Source organism: Alosa sapidissima, chromosome 6 (genome assembly GCF_018492685.1).
Source record: "Alosa sapidissima isolate fAloSap1 chromosome 6, fAloSap1.pri, whole genome shotgun sequence".
NCBI lineage: Eukaryota > Metazoa > Chordata > Actinopteri > Clupeiformes > Clupeidae > Alosa > Alosa sapidissima.
Window position 1 is genome coordinate 20,129,235 of NC_055962.1, and position 15,605 is coordinate 20,144,839.

At 43.1% G+C, this 15,605-nt stretch overlaps 2 protein-coding genes across 3 annotated transcripts in view; one reads left to right on the forward strand and one right to left on the reverse strand.

Annotated features, from left to right (window-relative positions):
• Nucleotides 1-4,553: 4,553 nt before the first annotated feature.
• LOC121712133 (tubulin alpha-8 chain-like) lies at nt 4,554-6,879 on the forward strand. Its single transcript, XM_042096186.1, has 5 exons — nt 4,554-4,628; nt 4,750-4,807; nt 4,912-5,131; nt 5,232-5,380; nt 5,853-6,879. The coding sequence occupies exons 2-5, from the start codon at nt 4,805-4,807 to the stop codon at nt 6,828-6,830; spliced, it is 1,350 nt and encodes a 449-aa protein (XP_041952120.1). The 5' UTR covers nt 4,554-4,628; nt 4,750-4,804; the 3' UTR covers nt 6,831-6,879.
• Nucleotides 6,880-8,005: 1,126 nt separating this feature from the next.
• Nucleotides 8,006-15,605, reverse strand: part of rcan2 (regulator of calcineurin 2) — an 84,048-nt gene continuing 76,448 nt past the window's right edge. For both annotated transcript variants that reach the window (XM_042096214.1, XM_042096215.1), the window contains one exon: nt 8,006-11,671. In XM_042096214.1, coding sequence (XP_041952148.1) covers nt 11,517-11,671 — 155 coding nt within the window. In that variant the 3' untranslated portion in view covers nt 8,006-11,516. The remainder of the gene's footprint in view (nt 11,672-15,605) is intronic.

Here is a 15,605-nt window from a genome sequence, read left to right on the forward strand (position 1 = left end):
GGAGCCATCAGTTATAGGTGATTAAATGTCACTCTCTATTTCAAATGATCGTTTGGATTTTGGGACGGAAATGCACTCCCTCTGGAAGAAAATAAAGACCCAGAATTTATAAATGAAGAAAACACTTAGCTATTTTTAACCTGTTAAGGGTCACATCAAAACGTGAATAATTAATTCTAATGACCAACAATGAATGTACTCATCACTGTTTTTCAAAGATATAAAACCAAGTCAACAGACACAAATGCACCAAAGGCTCCTACATTATAGGAGCATTATATAGCAACATTATTAATTCAGAAATCCACATCTAAACAACCAGAAACCAAAATTAAACCTGTATGTCTCAGTGCACTCACTGTGTAAAAGGACACTCTCTCTGAATTGGCCAGATATAGGCCACATTTACACATAGCCGGGTATTTAGAGAAACTAATATTTCCCCCCCCTCCGTTTTCAATAATAACATCGTGCACACAACATTGTTTTCAAAAAACTTGTCATTTACATTAACCCGCATAAATACGCTGTCGAGCACCTTAACAGCATCCATGATAATCCTGATCAGTAGCCAAAGAAACTGTAAACATCAGGCGCTCACATGACGTTAAGGATTTTCTGGTGCATAATGTGACGTTTAAGTTCTCCTTGTTGTCCCTGTCAAGGTTGCCAAGGTTGCCAAGAAGCTTCCTCTGAACCTGCTGTGCGCCTTATGCAAGCATCGCTTGCCCTGGATGGCCTCAATGGAGGGGAGTGAGGAATGCGTTGGGCAGTTTTCACCACCCTCTGCAGTGCTTTTCGGTTGTGGGCAGAGCAGTTGCCATACCAAACTGTGACACAGTTGGTAAGGATACGCTTGATGGTGCAGGGGTAGAAATTCACCAGGATCTGAGGAGGCCGGTGGACCTTCTTTAGCCTCCTCAGATAGAAGAAATGCTGGTAAGCCTTCTTGATCAGGGTAGAGGTGTTGAGGGTCCAAGAGAGGTCCAAAAGATGTGGACACCCAGAAATCTGAAGCTGGAGATACACTCCACTTCAGTCCCATTGATGAGAATGGGTGTGTGCGCTAGCTTTAGACTTCCTGAAGTCCACAATGAGCTCTTTGGTCTTCAATAATTCTGTTAACAGGACTTGCAGGAAATTGTGGGAACATATGAATTTGTTGATTATATGCAAGCCTAATGCTGCCCACTACAGCTAAGTCTGCCTTAATCCATGAATTGTGACTGGTTTCAGAAACAGCATCCTCTGAACAATCTACAGAGAGTAGCTCAGTGCAATTAACACACACATTGGATAGCATCTTAATAGATGGCATGGCTGTTGTGCAGGAGATGGTTGTCAGGAAAAGTGACGTAAACTGTCGCCAAGATCTGGCAGAATGCTTCTTTGAAAATGTTGAAAGTAAGGCACGAGGCTACAATGACATATAGGCTACTTATTATTTAACAACTATACCGTCACAAACTCCATGAAAGACAGGACGAGACAGGTCCATACAATGGTAAAAGCACATGATAAGGGATACAAAATACAAGACTCTATACCAAAGCTTTTCTGGGATCGAAGGAAACCAAAGCCAACCTCATCCTCTACCTTGGTCATAAAGCTGTTGAACTATGTAAAATGCCAGTCACAGTTCACACACACAAAGGTAGCAGTAGCAGTAAGTCATTTTGGCAAAACCCCATATATCTACATGTCACACAGATGTCTTGGTGCTTGCCCTTCGCAGGGTACCAGACATCAACAAAGACAGTCTCATTATCATGGGCACTGGAGAACGTCAACAAAAGATACAGCCTAGAAATCTTGACGCACTCTAGCGGCAGCAAATGTAATTTGCAGTCAGGGTAGTCTAGCAACTCTCCGTTGGCTTGTAAGGTGGAAAAACCAAACTTCGCTCAGGACAATCACATCGTGTATAGCGTCGGTGGACCTATCGGGGATCCTATTGTATCCTATCCTATCAGGAAATTGAAAGTCAACCGTTTGTCCCGCCATTTACCGCTTATCCCGTGGGAAAGGAAAGGTTTCTGTTTCAAGTCAATCAAGTCATGATGGTGTCATTAACACACTTTGTAGGCTTGTAGTAGGTCCTCATCCATCTCCAGACGTGTTAGCTGGATGTGAGAAATTTGTGTGTCAGCTCCTCAAAACATGGTTTTCAAACAGCTAACCATGCCCTTCGGTGGAACATGTTTAAAACTCTAAAACCCAACCAGGGAGTGGAAAAACTCAGGAACTAGGGAAATCCCATCCCTATGATTGCCCTACCATCGCCTATTGCTGTCCCCATGCTCGGATTCCTGCCCCCGCAGCCTAGCGACCCACTATTTGCCTGATGACAACTCCTAATTCCTATGGACAATTCATCCCCCACACTGGACTATTTGAACTTAACACTAAATAACCAATTATTAACACGGGGCAGCCGTGGCCTACTGGTTAGCGCCTCGGACTTGTAAGCGGAGTGTTGCCGGTTCGAACCCCGACCAGTAGGCGCGGCTGAAGTGCCCTTGAGCAAGGCACCTAACCCCTCCCCGAGCGCCGCTGTTGTTGCAGGCAGCTCACTGCGCCGGGATTAGTGTGTGCTTCACCTCACTGTGTGTTGAGTGTGTTTCACTAATTCACAGATTGGGATAAATGCAGAGACAAAATTTCCCTCACGGGATCTAAAGAGTATATATACTTATACTACTTATACTTATACTTAAATAGGATTCATGCATTATCATACTGGTTATGTAACCATCCAACCACTTTGTAACATATACCTCAGGTGGCTCTAAATACCATGTTCTATTCTCTGTATATAGACCTTACTGTCCTTTAACTGACCCCAGGCAGATGGGTCAGGCCCTTGAGTCGTGGATCTGCTTGAGGTTTCATCCTATATGCTTCTCCCATTCTTGGGAGTTTTTCCTCGCCCCTGTTACTCATGGGCTCTGTCTGAATGTTTAACACTCTGTAAAGCAACATGAGACATGTGTAATGTTTTGACGCTCTATAACTGAAATTAAATTGAAATTCTGAGAGCACACAGGCAAGCAAATGTTTGGGCACAAGATACAGTGCCTGCTCCAAAGATTCTTGACTCACTATCACTGGGATGGAGACAAATTGTTGATGGGCAATGGGCTAGATAGATAGATAGATAGATACTTTATTGATCCCCAAGGGGAAATTCAAGAAAGGCTCCTGTTCTGTGAAAACTTCCACCAGCACCAGAGGCTGTTGTGGAACCTGTGAAGTGTTGTTGTCTTGCCAGCCAATGCAGTATAAGGTGTTCTTGCAAGAGTAACAACTTACCATTCACGCAACTTTGCAGGTGTGAAGGCTCTGAGGAGATGTACACCAATATTAAAAAGACAGTGACAGTGGTGAGGATAAATACTTAAGTGACAATGACAATGTTTTGTTGTTGACAATGTTTTGTTGTATGTTTTTTTCCATTTTCTTTGGCAAATGATGCAATACATCTTTTGAAAATAGTCTGTATCTCACTTATCTACCTTATTAGGTGTATATTTATCAAAAAGTTGACCACTTTAAGCCTTTATATTATTTTTCCGCATATATTGTCTGCCATCTTAAATTTTGGCACTGAAAATGAAGAAAAAAATGGGAAACAGGTTGTTTTGTATTCAATGGGGTCCTAGCAAGTAAAAAACACCAGTTGCAAAAATCTATATGAAGCGTTCCTAAAATAACACAATTCCCCATACTACAGACTCTCTGCGAAGTCGGAGAGTCTGGTTTCCAGGCTAGATCTTCCTGTCCAACAATTGTAATGTAAACATGGGAATTTGCCGTTTTTGTCACTTGAAAGCTGCATAGGCCTAATCCTTCTTTCCCAAGCGTTGTGGCGTTCATGTTTTTCACACATCCTGACGGCAAACCACAATGAACGCTTGCATTCCCTAATATTCCCAGGTCACCTGAATGCACCAAAAGACCTGTATCCTGTGTGCATGGCAGCATAATCTCACTAACTGTGTAAGTGAGTCTTGGAAAGATAAAATAATTAGCCAATTAGCCCATTTCAAGATGTAGCCATATACCTCTGAAGTTTGCCTACAAAAAAGCTGCCATCTTTGACATCTGGTATCTGGCGATTTTTCCTATGGGAAAACATGGGGAGTTTGAATTATCGCACCTGTTAAACTCTCGCAGGGATGAAAAAGTCTGAAATGCAGACGTTTTCCTGAACACACTTTTGTCCTCTGCCTTCGAGTGGATACTGTGATCTCCGGTGCGTGAAGGCGGTACAATTAGATTTTTGCTACCCCAGAGCTAACTTGCAATGCAACTTGCCATAGGTAGTTAACTTCAATTAACAACCAGATCTCCTTATATGGGCAAATATGGGCGTTTTGGTTGTTTTTTGTAGGCGAACTTCAGAGCTCTATTGTGTAAATCAACTTCCTCTGGGACAGCACAGTCCATTGGAAAAACAGGAAAATGTTTTACCCTGCCAGTTAAGGTATCATGAACATCAGTGAGGCCGGACACCTGTGAAATTGGCTTATCAGACGTTGAACAAGAGGTGCTAATTGGAAGCCACGCCTGCCATCACTATATCACACAGACCTAGAGGTGGGAGTTTATGGTGTTTCACAGAGCAGGTAAGGTGACAGAGATTTAACTGCTTTTCTTTTTAATATTTGACTGTTTCATCATGTCCTTCGAGGAGCTTTTCTTAATCAAAGAAGCTTAACTCAAGTGTTTATTGATTATTTGGTGAAGGGGTGTTTAGCGGACTTTGCCGTTTGGACAGATTTTTACATCTACCATTTCAAGAATGGTAAGTGCCTCTATTTTAGTTAACTTGGCTTACTGCTTGACTTGGATGATTGGTAAGGCTTTTCTGATGACTGGTTTTATTTATTTTTTCTGGTCATTTTACAGAGGGAGTGTATTTCTATCCATGTTGGCCAAGCTGGTGTGCAGATTGGAAACTCGTGTTGGGAATTGTACTGCTTGGAACATGGTATTCGCCCAGATGGAACCGTTCCTGGTGACGGCAAAACTCTACTGGACTCCTCATTTGGTACCTTTTTCAGTGAGACTGGTGCTGGGAAGTATGTTCCTAGGTCAATATTTCTTGATTTGGAACCATCTGTTATAGGTGAGTAAACATCAGTCCCTATATCAAATGATCATTTTGATTTTGGCCTTTGGGTCACCGTAAAAAGTTTGTGAAAGGCTGACTTGATGATTCCTGATAGATGAGATCCGTAATGGGTCCTACCGTCAGCTGTACCACCCGGAGCAGCTGATTACTGGTAAAGAGGATGCAGCCAACAACTACGCTCGTGGTCACTACACCATTGGAAAGGAAATTGTGGATCCGGTCCTGGACAGGATTCGTAAAATGGTAGGTGACCAGGTTAACAGTTTCTTACTCAACTTTTCAAAGATTGGGAAGTGTTCGCCTTTACCTATAGCATCTTAAATATTGGTATGTTTCTTGGTGATTCTGTGACCAATTCAGTGTATTGTATTGTAGGCCTGCTTGTGGTTGCATACTACCTCTAGTTTGGCTGTAGTGAAGGGGATGAGTTTCTGAGGATTTATGATGTATGTGTAGGGTAGAAGTGTGCTAATGTCCTCATGGATGTCAACTTATGTCTGGGGTATGATGAGGCTCAAGGCTGAACAGGCGTTTTATGTCTACAAGGGGTAGGATTGTTTGAGTCATTAGAGGGTGTGCCTCCTGATTGTTTTCAAGTTTGCTCCAGAAAACCAGCAGCTGCCCTTTTGTTTGTGTAACCTTTTGGAGGTTATTCAGAGTTCATAGCAACCAATAATGTTGCATGATGTGACTTGAAGTTGTTTCTGTCTCTCAGTCAGACCAGTGCTCGGGTCTCCAGGGATTCCTCATCTTCCACAGCTTCGGAGGAGGCACTGGCTCTGGCTTCACCTCCCTGCTGATGGAGCGTCTGTCTGTGGACTATGGCAAGAAGTCCAAGCTGGAGTTCTCCGTCTACCCTGCTCCCCAGGTGTCCACTGCTGTAGTGGAGCCCTACAACTCCATCCTCACGACCCACACTACTCTAGAGCATTCTGACTGTGCATTTATGGTGGACAACGAGGCCATTTTTGATATTTGCAAGCGCAACCTTGACATTGAGCGTCCCTCTTACACCAATCTGAATCGCCTTGTCGCCCAGATCGTCTCGTCTATCACTGCATCTCTACGCTTTGATGGGGCTCTGAATGTGGATCTCACGGAGTTCCAGACTAACCTTGTTCCCTACCCCCGCATTCACTTCCCCCTAGTCACCTACTCGCCAATAATCTCTGCAGAGCGGGCTTACCATGAGCAACTCTCTGTGCCCGAGATCACAAATGCTTGTTTTGAGCCAGCAAATCAGATGGTGAAGTGTGACCCGAGGCGTGGTAAGTACATGGCCTGCTGCGTGCTGTACCGTGGGGATGTGGTACCCAAAGATGTCAACGCCGCCATTGCTGCTATCAAGACCCGCCGATCCATTCAGTTTGTGGACTGGTGCCCCACCGGCTTCAAGGTGGGCATCAACTACCAGCCGCCAACGGTGGTGCCAGGAGGTGACTTGGCCAAGGTGCAGAGGGCCGTGTGTATGCTGAGCAACACGACTGCCATCGCCGAGGCCTGGGCTCGCCTGGACCATAAGTTTGACCTGATGTACGCCAAGAGGGCCTTTGTGCACTGGTATGTGGGTGAGGGCATGGAAGAGGGGGAGTTCAGTGAGGCTAGAGAAGACATGGCTGCACTGGAGAAGGACTATGAGGAAGTTGGGGCTGACTCAGCAGAGGATGGTGAAGAGGAGGAAGAAGAGTACTAATGTGTCTTTGTATGTTTTGGTTTAACTAATAAATCTGGGCATTATAAAAGGTTGTCTGAGAATCTTTGTCCCCTTGAAGTAATACAAACAATTCTTCAACTCTAAGGGTTACATATACAGCTTTGGGAAAAAAATAATACTACTGCAATTTTGAATATGACCAACTCATTCAAATGTCACTCGGCAACTGTAGGATGTCAGAATGTGCAGTCGTCTCTTAATTTCTTTTCTAAGAGCTGTAGGGGTGTGTGTGGGTAGAGTATTGCAGTACTTGGCACATTTTATTTGTGATGTGAAGTACAAGAATTTCAAATGAAGTCTGCAACATGCCTAAATCTTGATTTGATTCTCAGTGTTAAATGTTGCCAGTATTGTGCAATTTAATCTGGTTGAGGGTCATGATCAACATTGTGTGTGTGTGCGCATATACATTTCCATGGTACAAAATATAGGTCTAATTCAATGTCTTCATTTCTTACACTTAAACACCGATTTGGTTTTACTACATTACAGCAGTTCCATCTTCCGTTCTGACTAGTTTCTCCGCTGGAATGTTTCACCCAAATGGTCCACACTAGTATGTCATGCATGTGATTGACAACTCGTTGATTTGAGGTGCTGCCAAAGATGCTTTGGGTGGGGGAAAAACTGACTGCATTGGACTCTTCTTGGGCTTCTGCCAATGAAACGGAGATGTGAAGTAATGACTCCAGGCAAGCTGGAATTGCAGAGACTGAGCACTTGTGCTGCTTAGCATAGGAATGGGAGTTTGCAGAGGTTGGCCAATTCATGTTGCAATTTCACGCCTCAATCCTCAGATTTTCATTTTTGAATATTCCTCTTGTTGCCCCGAGCCTTTTACTAGCAAATTGGAAAAGTGACGTTACATACACTGAACTGCAAAATTATATATAGGTTTTCTTCTCATTGGAAATGGCTGATATTATATAGGCCTACACAGATGTGTGTGTGATACATGAACCATTCCTAGTGAGAACAAGGAACTGGAAAGGGAATAGTGTACAATGTTTTCAGAAAATTCAATGCTCCTTTGTAAGGTTATGGGCTTTTATGGATTCATATTTTTAATGATGTTGCTCAAACTGTTCTCTGAGACCTTAGATAGCTGGCTGCTTATCAGAACGGGAAGAGAAAAAACACAAAGAATACCAGTCTAAAACCAAACTCTTTTTTTTAATACTACTGTAGATTCAGTTTGACTACTTGTACATGGCTACCATGAATATTTGTACAAAAATGCAGTAAAAATAGTATTGATTAATATATACAGATATGTTTCTTTAGTGTAGGCAGGCAGATTGTACATGTAGATGAAAGGTACATCAATGGTCTTGCACGAGTATACACATTACAGATATTGTTTCTCAAAGTCAGTGACACTAATTCCCAACCAGACTCTCAAAAAGAACACAGAGCATATTGTTTCTTTTCCCAAAAAAAGACAGAAAAGGGAGAAAACCGAGGAAAGAAGGTCTGGACGTCTTAACAATATGCACACCGGCACGAACAGCTCAAAATACAGGGTGTACAAAGAAATGATCGAGAATGCTGAGGAAAGCAGCTGATGTGTGCATGTTTGAGACATGGATCTAGAAACTACTTGAAACTAGTGAGTTGAAAAGCCTGGATTGGAGAGGGGGACGAAAGGAGTGGCCATGTTGGATTACGCACGCAAGAGATTGACATGTGACACATGCAGGAAGTTTATGTGTGACCTTGGGTCCTGTACCATCTCAAGTGCCATGTTCTGTGCGTAATGACCCTACTGAGTATAGTGAGGATACCCAGGATATGAACATCCCAGAGAGAAATGAATAGATAGAGAGAAAGAAAGAGAGAGAGAGGACTATACAGCCTCCACCTAAACGTACCCTACACCCTTCCCAAGCTAATGGGGAGCCATCACTTTCATTTTCATCACATATGTATTTGATTCGACTGACAAATTGATCCACTGAACACAAAACAAAACAAACAAACAAACAACTGTTTGAACATTCCAACCTACAGTTGTCTATTTGTAACACAATCCATTTACATTCAACACCTCAGCAATGTCCAGGGAACTAAAAACACCAATATGTCTATTTTACAAGGGCGGGCGGATGGTGTGAGGTAACCCGTTACACATGATGTCTTATGACTGAAGGTCATTACAGTGGGATATAAACAGCACATGTGTGGAGTGAAGTCTGAGGCTTCTTTTTTAGTGTGTGATGAATTTGGAGTCCTTATGAGAACGGCACATATAGCATTACGACCCAAAGAGCTGTTACTTCACAGTAAGGAGACAGCACAGTGCTACACAGTGACCCCTGGACCTAAGACAGGACCTATTACATTAGAACCACACCCTTTGAAAAACTTTCATTATCATTTATCCCTTACAAAAAATAACAGCAGTTTATCAGTTGTTAAGTTTTTCTAGTGTCAAAACTGCAGTTGTTAAGTAATTTCATGAAGACAATAATGCAGTATTTTGGATATGAAACTGCATTGTAATGCACTGAACCTGAAAAACTGCAGTGTAACTGCAACTGTTTGTCCCATAACTGCAGTTATTGTTTTTCCAAGTGATGGATTATCTGTTCTGAAATAAAGTGATGCTAAAAGTATGGCTTTGCAAAGGGGTGATTGAATCAATATGTATTCAGATTAAGCCAAAAAAAGAAAAACATGAACCAGGCACGCCAAAAAGACACTGAATGAAGGGGAAAAAAAGCTGTTTGAGTTAGTCTGCAGACCCTCTTTCTCAAAGACGGTAATAGCACTTGGAGGATTTTTGTGTAGCTCACTAAAATGATACAGGCTTAAATGGATGGTATATCTTTATGGTCATGCATCCCCCCTTAGCTCTTTTTTGTTGTTTTTACAAAACAAGTTCTTTTATATCTTTCTTGCACTCTACGGAGGCACACAAAGAATGGCGAGATGTACAACAGTTGTAACAAATGATGTAACCATGCATTAGCCTACAGACACTCTTTCCACATCTAACAGAATCAGTTGGCTTTTCACTTCATCCTATGGAATTATGCTCGCCTGTATGTACAGGCGAAATAAATGTCTATTTTATATTTTCTTACACACCTTAAACAGATCTTTAAGGAACAAGACAAGTACAGAGCAAGAGAGAAATTCACATTGAGGAGATAAAAATGACATCTAGAAATATCAGATCAATTCACTTGAAGTGCCACACCAGGTCTTGTCACCCTCAGAAGTATTACGTTTTGAATCTAATTAAAATTCTAAAAATCATTCAAAACGCAGCAAACAGACCCCAATATGATTCAGAAAAAATGATAAGACCCCTGCATGCATTGGCATGATTCGAAACCCTATTGTGGTCAGCAGTATTGCAATGAATGAACCTTACCAAATCATCTTGGGCTTACATGACACAATAATGATTATGTTCTTCAACATTAAGTAGATTTTGTGAGAGTAAATGTTGAATGAGCTGATCCCTGGCTAGCCCAGTAGCCACTATACCCATCAAGAAGATAGCAGGGCCTGGAATTGCAAACTTCTACTGTAATGAGCCCTTAGGACAGTCACATGTAACACACGCAGGCCATCGCATTTCTAGACCACCACTTTGAGTCCAAGCCAGTAACGACCATCCCAGAGCTACATGGCATGGTATTCTTGGGCAGACATGTTTGTTATGGTAGACCAATAGGCTTCTGACACAAGCATGCGTCAAAGACAAGGAACCAATTTGATAGTGAGCAATCAGATGCATGCTGCCACCTATTGGCTTTCAAGAAGTATTACAACCTCACGGTTAATCTGTCAGGAACAGGAGAGTGAGAAAGCAACACAAGCTAATGCACACATAGCTAGCTCATTTGCTTTTGCTACAGACTGTAATTCTGGCTCAATATTAATGTATTGCTGTGTGTGTTGTGTTGATATATCCCTTTCAATTAAATCAGAGTGTCAAATCTAAACACCTTTACATCAGATTTGTTCCTATCTTCCCTCTAATTAACTCCCTGCGTACCCCAATTTGCTGTTGTCAATGAGAACTCAATGACGACTTGTGATGAGGTGAAATCCGGGTACCCTTGAGTGAACCAGGAGTATGAGACAGAGAAACAGATATGGACATAGAGTGGACAGAAGGTAGGAGGGGAAAGTGGTAGAGTTAAAGTTAGAAAGAGAGAGTGAGAGTTCTGGCTTTTTGTCAAAATACAAAATAAAAACAAAAAGAAAGCAAATAAAATAAAAAAAACTTCTGTGATGATAACATGAACAGCTGTGTATCAGATGAGCAACAGAGAGCGGGTCTCCTCCGACTACTCTCAACTAGAGTAGACCATTGTCTGGACCAAGGGTGTGTGTGGAAAGGGGCTGTTTCTGGGGCCATTCTTGGGTGTGTGTGTGTGTGTGTGTGGGGTGGGGGTGGGGGTGGGGGGGGGTGGGTTGGTGATGAAGATCTGTTGATTCCTCCCACGGTGAGTGCCTGAGGAGAGATGTGCTGGCTTGGTGGCGGTGAGGGGGTGATGGGGGGTAGAGAGGGTGGATGTTGCAGGGGTGAGAGGGTGATGGGTGGTAGTGGGGGGTGGGGGGGTGGTAGAGAGGGTGGATGTTGCAGGGGTGAGGGGGTGGATGTTGCAGGGGTGAGGGGATGATGGGTGGCGTTGGGTGGGTGAGAGTTCAGTGGGAGACGGGCAGGTCCGGGCGCCGGGTCTGGATGATTTTTGGCTTGGGGCAGTTCTTTGGTTCCTCCTCCTCTTCTATGTCGCTGTCGCACACGTGGACGACCACACTGGGGGTGGACTCTGTGCCGGCATGCAGCTCAAACTTCTCTCCTAAAGAAAGAGGGACAAAGACAGAGGGAGGGATGAAAAGAGGAAAGGAGGGACACAGAGAAGGGAGGTAGAGAGAGAGAGACTAGTCAGTATCTATTTACTCCACCCTGGCGTTTTCAGTTTTTAATAGATGCTTTGGATATGATGATGACTCAAACATTCCAGGACATAATCACACAGCACTCAGACACTGGGCTTTCAACAGCAGCCTTACGTGGGCGGCTTTGTCAACCCAAAATAATCCATTTCGTCTTGACGTCACAACTGCCTTGTCACAGCACTGGTGATGTCGAAGCGGACGTCGAACTTTGAGAAATGCCTACATATTGTGAGCATGATTTTTAAATGCAATCTCAAAACACACATGATGCAGAACATGCAAAACCAAGTAATGGTGACTCCGCTTTTAATACTATATCTCTCTAAGTACGTGTTTAAGGCTTTTTGCTTTTATTTGACAAGACAATGAGGACTGACAGGACATGAGAGTGAGAGAGAGATTGGGCAATGACCTCAGGTTTGCACTGAACCCAGGTCAGGGGAACTTAGTTGGGTGCTGCCTCATGCGTCTCAGAGTTCCCCCCTAAAATGTCTAGGCTACAGTTCTCATCCCAATAGCAGTCAGGCCAGCAATTCGTTCACATTCTGGGATGACTTTAGACCTTGGAGGACTGCCAGATGTACAGAGTCAACTGCAATGTACGGAAAATTCCCAAGAATACCGAGCTGATTTCAGCTGAATATCGCAGCTGTGCGGAAGTGGACGGTGTCCTTGCCTTGACTATTCTCATCTCCACCACGGTCACTTATGTCATTAGAGTGCATACAGGACGATAGATACCACAGATTTCCTATCACACTTTAAGGAAATCAATGTCCATGAAGATGAACCAACACACAAACTGTTGACATTGGCACAAAGTCAGTCCATTGCGGTCCTGCTGGTGCCATGCGGTCCTGCTGGTGCCATGCGGTACAGCAAACCGCCTCTAGAGAGCGCTGTTCCACAAATGTAATCCCCCCTCTCCTGGCGTTATGAAATTATTTACAATAATCCCCCTCACAACCAGTAATCCCACGAGAAAAGCCAGGAGGTTCAGGTCAAACGCTCAATCCATCCCCTCTGCTTTTACCCAGAGGACCACCGATGGGAGAAGTGTGTGTGTGTGTGTGTGTGTGTGTGTGTGTGTGTGTGTGTGTGTGTGTGTGTGTGTGTGTGTGTGTGTGTGCGTGCGTGTGTGCATTTAAGGCTTCCAAGGAGGACTGGGGTGAACCCCATGTTTGGACCACCCTGGAGGGGTAGGGGTGGGGTGATTAAAGCGTTGATTCGAGCTGGCTGCAGTTCCTATGGGCTTCGGGTCAGTCAAGGTCCACTCTGGTTTTCCCTTCTCCAGACAAGCTGTGGTCTCTTCCAATTAGTGTCACTATTACATGCTGGCTAAGGGTGTATTCTCACAGCCAACCAACTAACCAACCTGGTCCTCTGTGACTCATTGAGTAAGTACATTTATCGCATTTAATTACAGTGCATGAAAATGCACTGTTCTGTTATCCGAAGTCTTCTTCTTCTTATTATTAATCTTCCCACCAAATGTCTGCGTCTAATTCAGCTTCAACCGTTTATCGTAGAAACTTTGTTCAAACTTTGTAACGTAGGTCTTGAAAAGGACACTTGAGGAATGTATTTTTCATTTTTGTAAACTTTATACTTTTTGAGATATTAACAAAAAAACAGCTTATTTTTCCCCATAGACTTTGCATTAGCACTATGACATCACAATGGACTAATTAACTTGATTTGCACCTGTATCACCTTCCAGCTGCTCAACTAGGACCCATCAAAGGGCCAGTTAAACTGATTGCACCTGTATCAACTGCTTTCTGCTTAACTAGGCCAACTCTCTCTGTCTCTCCATTCTACAAGGATATAAGGCACATTCCATCCAACATTCTATCCATTCATCCTCTTCAAACCATTCACACATCTACCCATTAAACTATCCACCAACATCCATTAAACAATCTGCCTATCAACTTTTAAACTATATACTCTGTCTCAGGCTTTAAGCATACAATCTGGCTCTCTTAAGACTACTATTTCCTCTGCCCACAACTGTTTCAAAATAAATGTACTCACTACAATAATTCACTATTAAATAATTTAACTATTTAAACTACTCAACTATTTAACTGTTCAGCCATTTCAACAGTCAACTATGACTCCTGGCAACTGTTTCCAAATAAAAGTTTATTTGGCATTTTATGTTAATATACAGTATGTTTATATTTTCTGCACACATGTTTATATTTTCTTATATTTTCTGCATATATGCACTGGTAATTTTCTCGAAATTACATTTTCTAGTTCTAAGTTTAAAGAATCAGGTACTCAGGTACATTTACATTTCAGGTACATTTATATCATTATATATATATATATATATATATATATATATATATACTGCTCACTGTTATTTTGCAAGTGTTATTTATACTGCGACTGTTATTTTGCAAGAACTGTCAGACATTCTGTGAATGTAATTTGAGAATGGAGAAAAGGGTGGAAGGTTTCAAAAAAGGTGTTTTAACAACTGTGGAAAACTGTAAGTGTTCCCTTAATTTTTTTGAGAAGTGTATATATATATATATATATATATATATATATATATATTTATAATCATCCAGGTGATCCGCATTGGTGTGAGATATGCATTGTGTGATTCCCCAACAGCCTTATATATATATACTCTCACCTACTCTACAACGAGAGGCTAAGCTGTGGCCCACTGCACAAGGGCAAGTATCAACACTGTCATTCCTTTAGTCCTTCTGTGTCTCACTTAGACTCTGGAAAACACACACACACACACACGCATACACACACACGTGCACACACGCACAGTCGCACACATACACACATACACACACATTCACACTCACCCTGTGCGGCACTGAGGTTTGGAGGACAGAGTAAGTGCAAATATTTGAGCTGTGCTGGGTGGATGCTCTTGACTGTCTCTGTGACTGTCTCTCTCTCTCTCTCTCTCTGTGTATGTCTCTCTCTGTGTGTGTGTGTGTGTGTTAGTGTGTGTGTGTCAACATACATGTGTGCCTACTGAGGAGAGAGCTGAATTGTGAGCTGAATTGAAGTTTGAAGCCAAAGCCCCATGGCAGCTCCAACTTATTCTGAAAAGACATCACCACACACACACCCAAACCCACACACACACACACACACACACACACACACACACCCAAACCCACACACACACACACACACACACACACACACACACACACACACACACACACACACACACACACACACACACACACACACACAGCGAGGGAGACTGCTGCAATGCCTCTGTGCGTGTCTTGGTCTCTCACTGTCATGGCACGCTTCTCTCCTCTCCTCTCATGACTCACACATGCTAAACACCACCATCACACCAAGTGTGCTCATCTAATACCAATGAGATGCCTACACACTTCCACTCGCCTTCTCTCTTCATCCCTTTTGTCTTTATAGCTCTTCCTCCCCATGCTCTCTATCCCTTCTTCCCTTTCCTCTTTTTCTCTTTCCCCCTCTATCCCCAGGGTCTACCTCCCTCAGCCGAACAGTGACGTCAATGCTGCATACTGACGTCAAGGGTCAGAGAGAGAGGGAGTAGAGAGAGAGAGAGAGGGAATAGACAGAGACAGAGAGAGAGATGGGGAGAGAGAGATGAGGAGAGAAAGAAAGAGGAGACAGAGGGCAGAGAGAAAATATCACGCTCATCATAGCAGAGATATGAGAATACAAATAACCCTGACTCACACACACACACACACACGCAAACGCATGCACATGCACACTCATACACACACACACACACACGCATGCACACGCACACTCATACATACACACACACACACACACGCATGCACACGC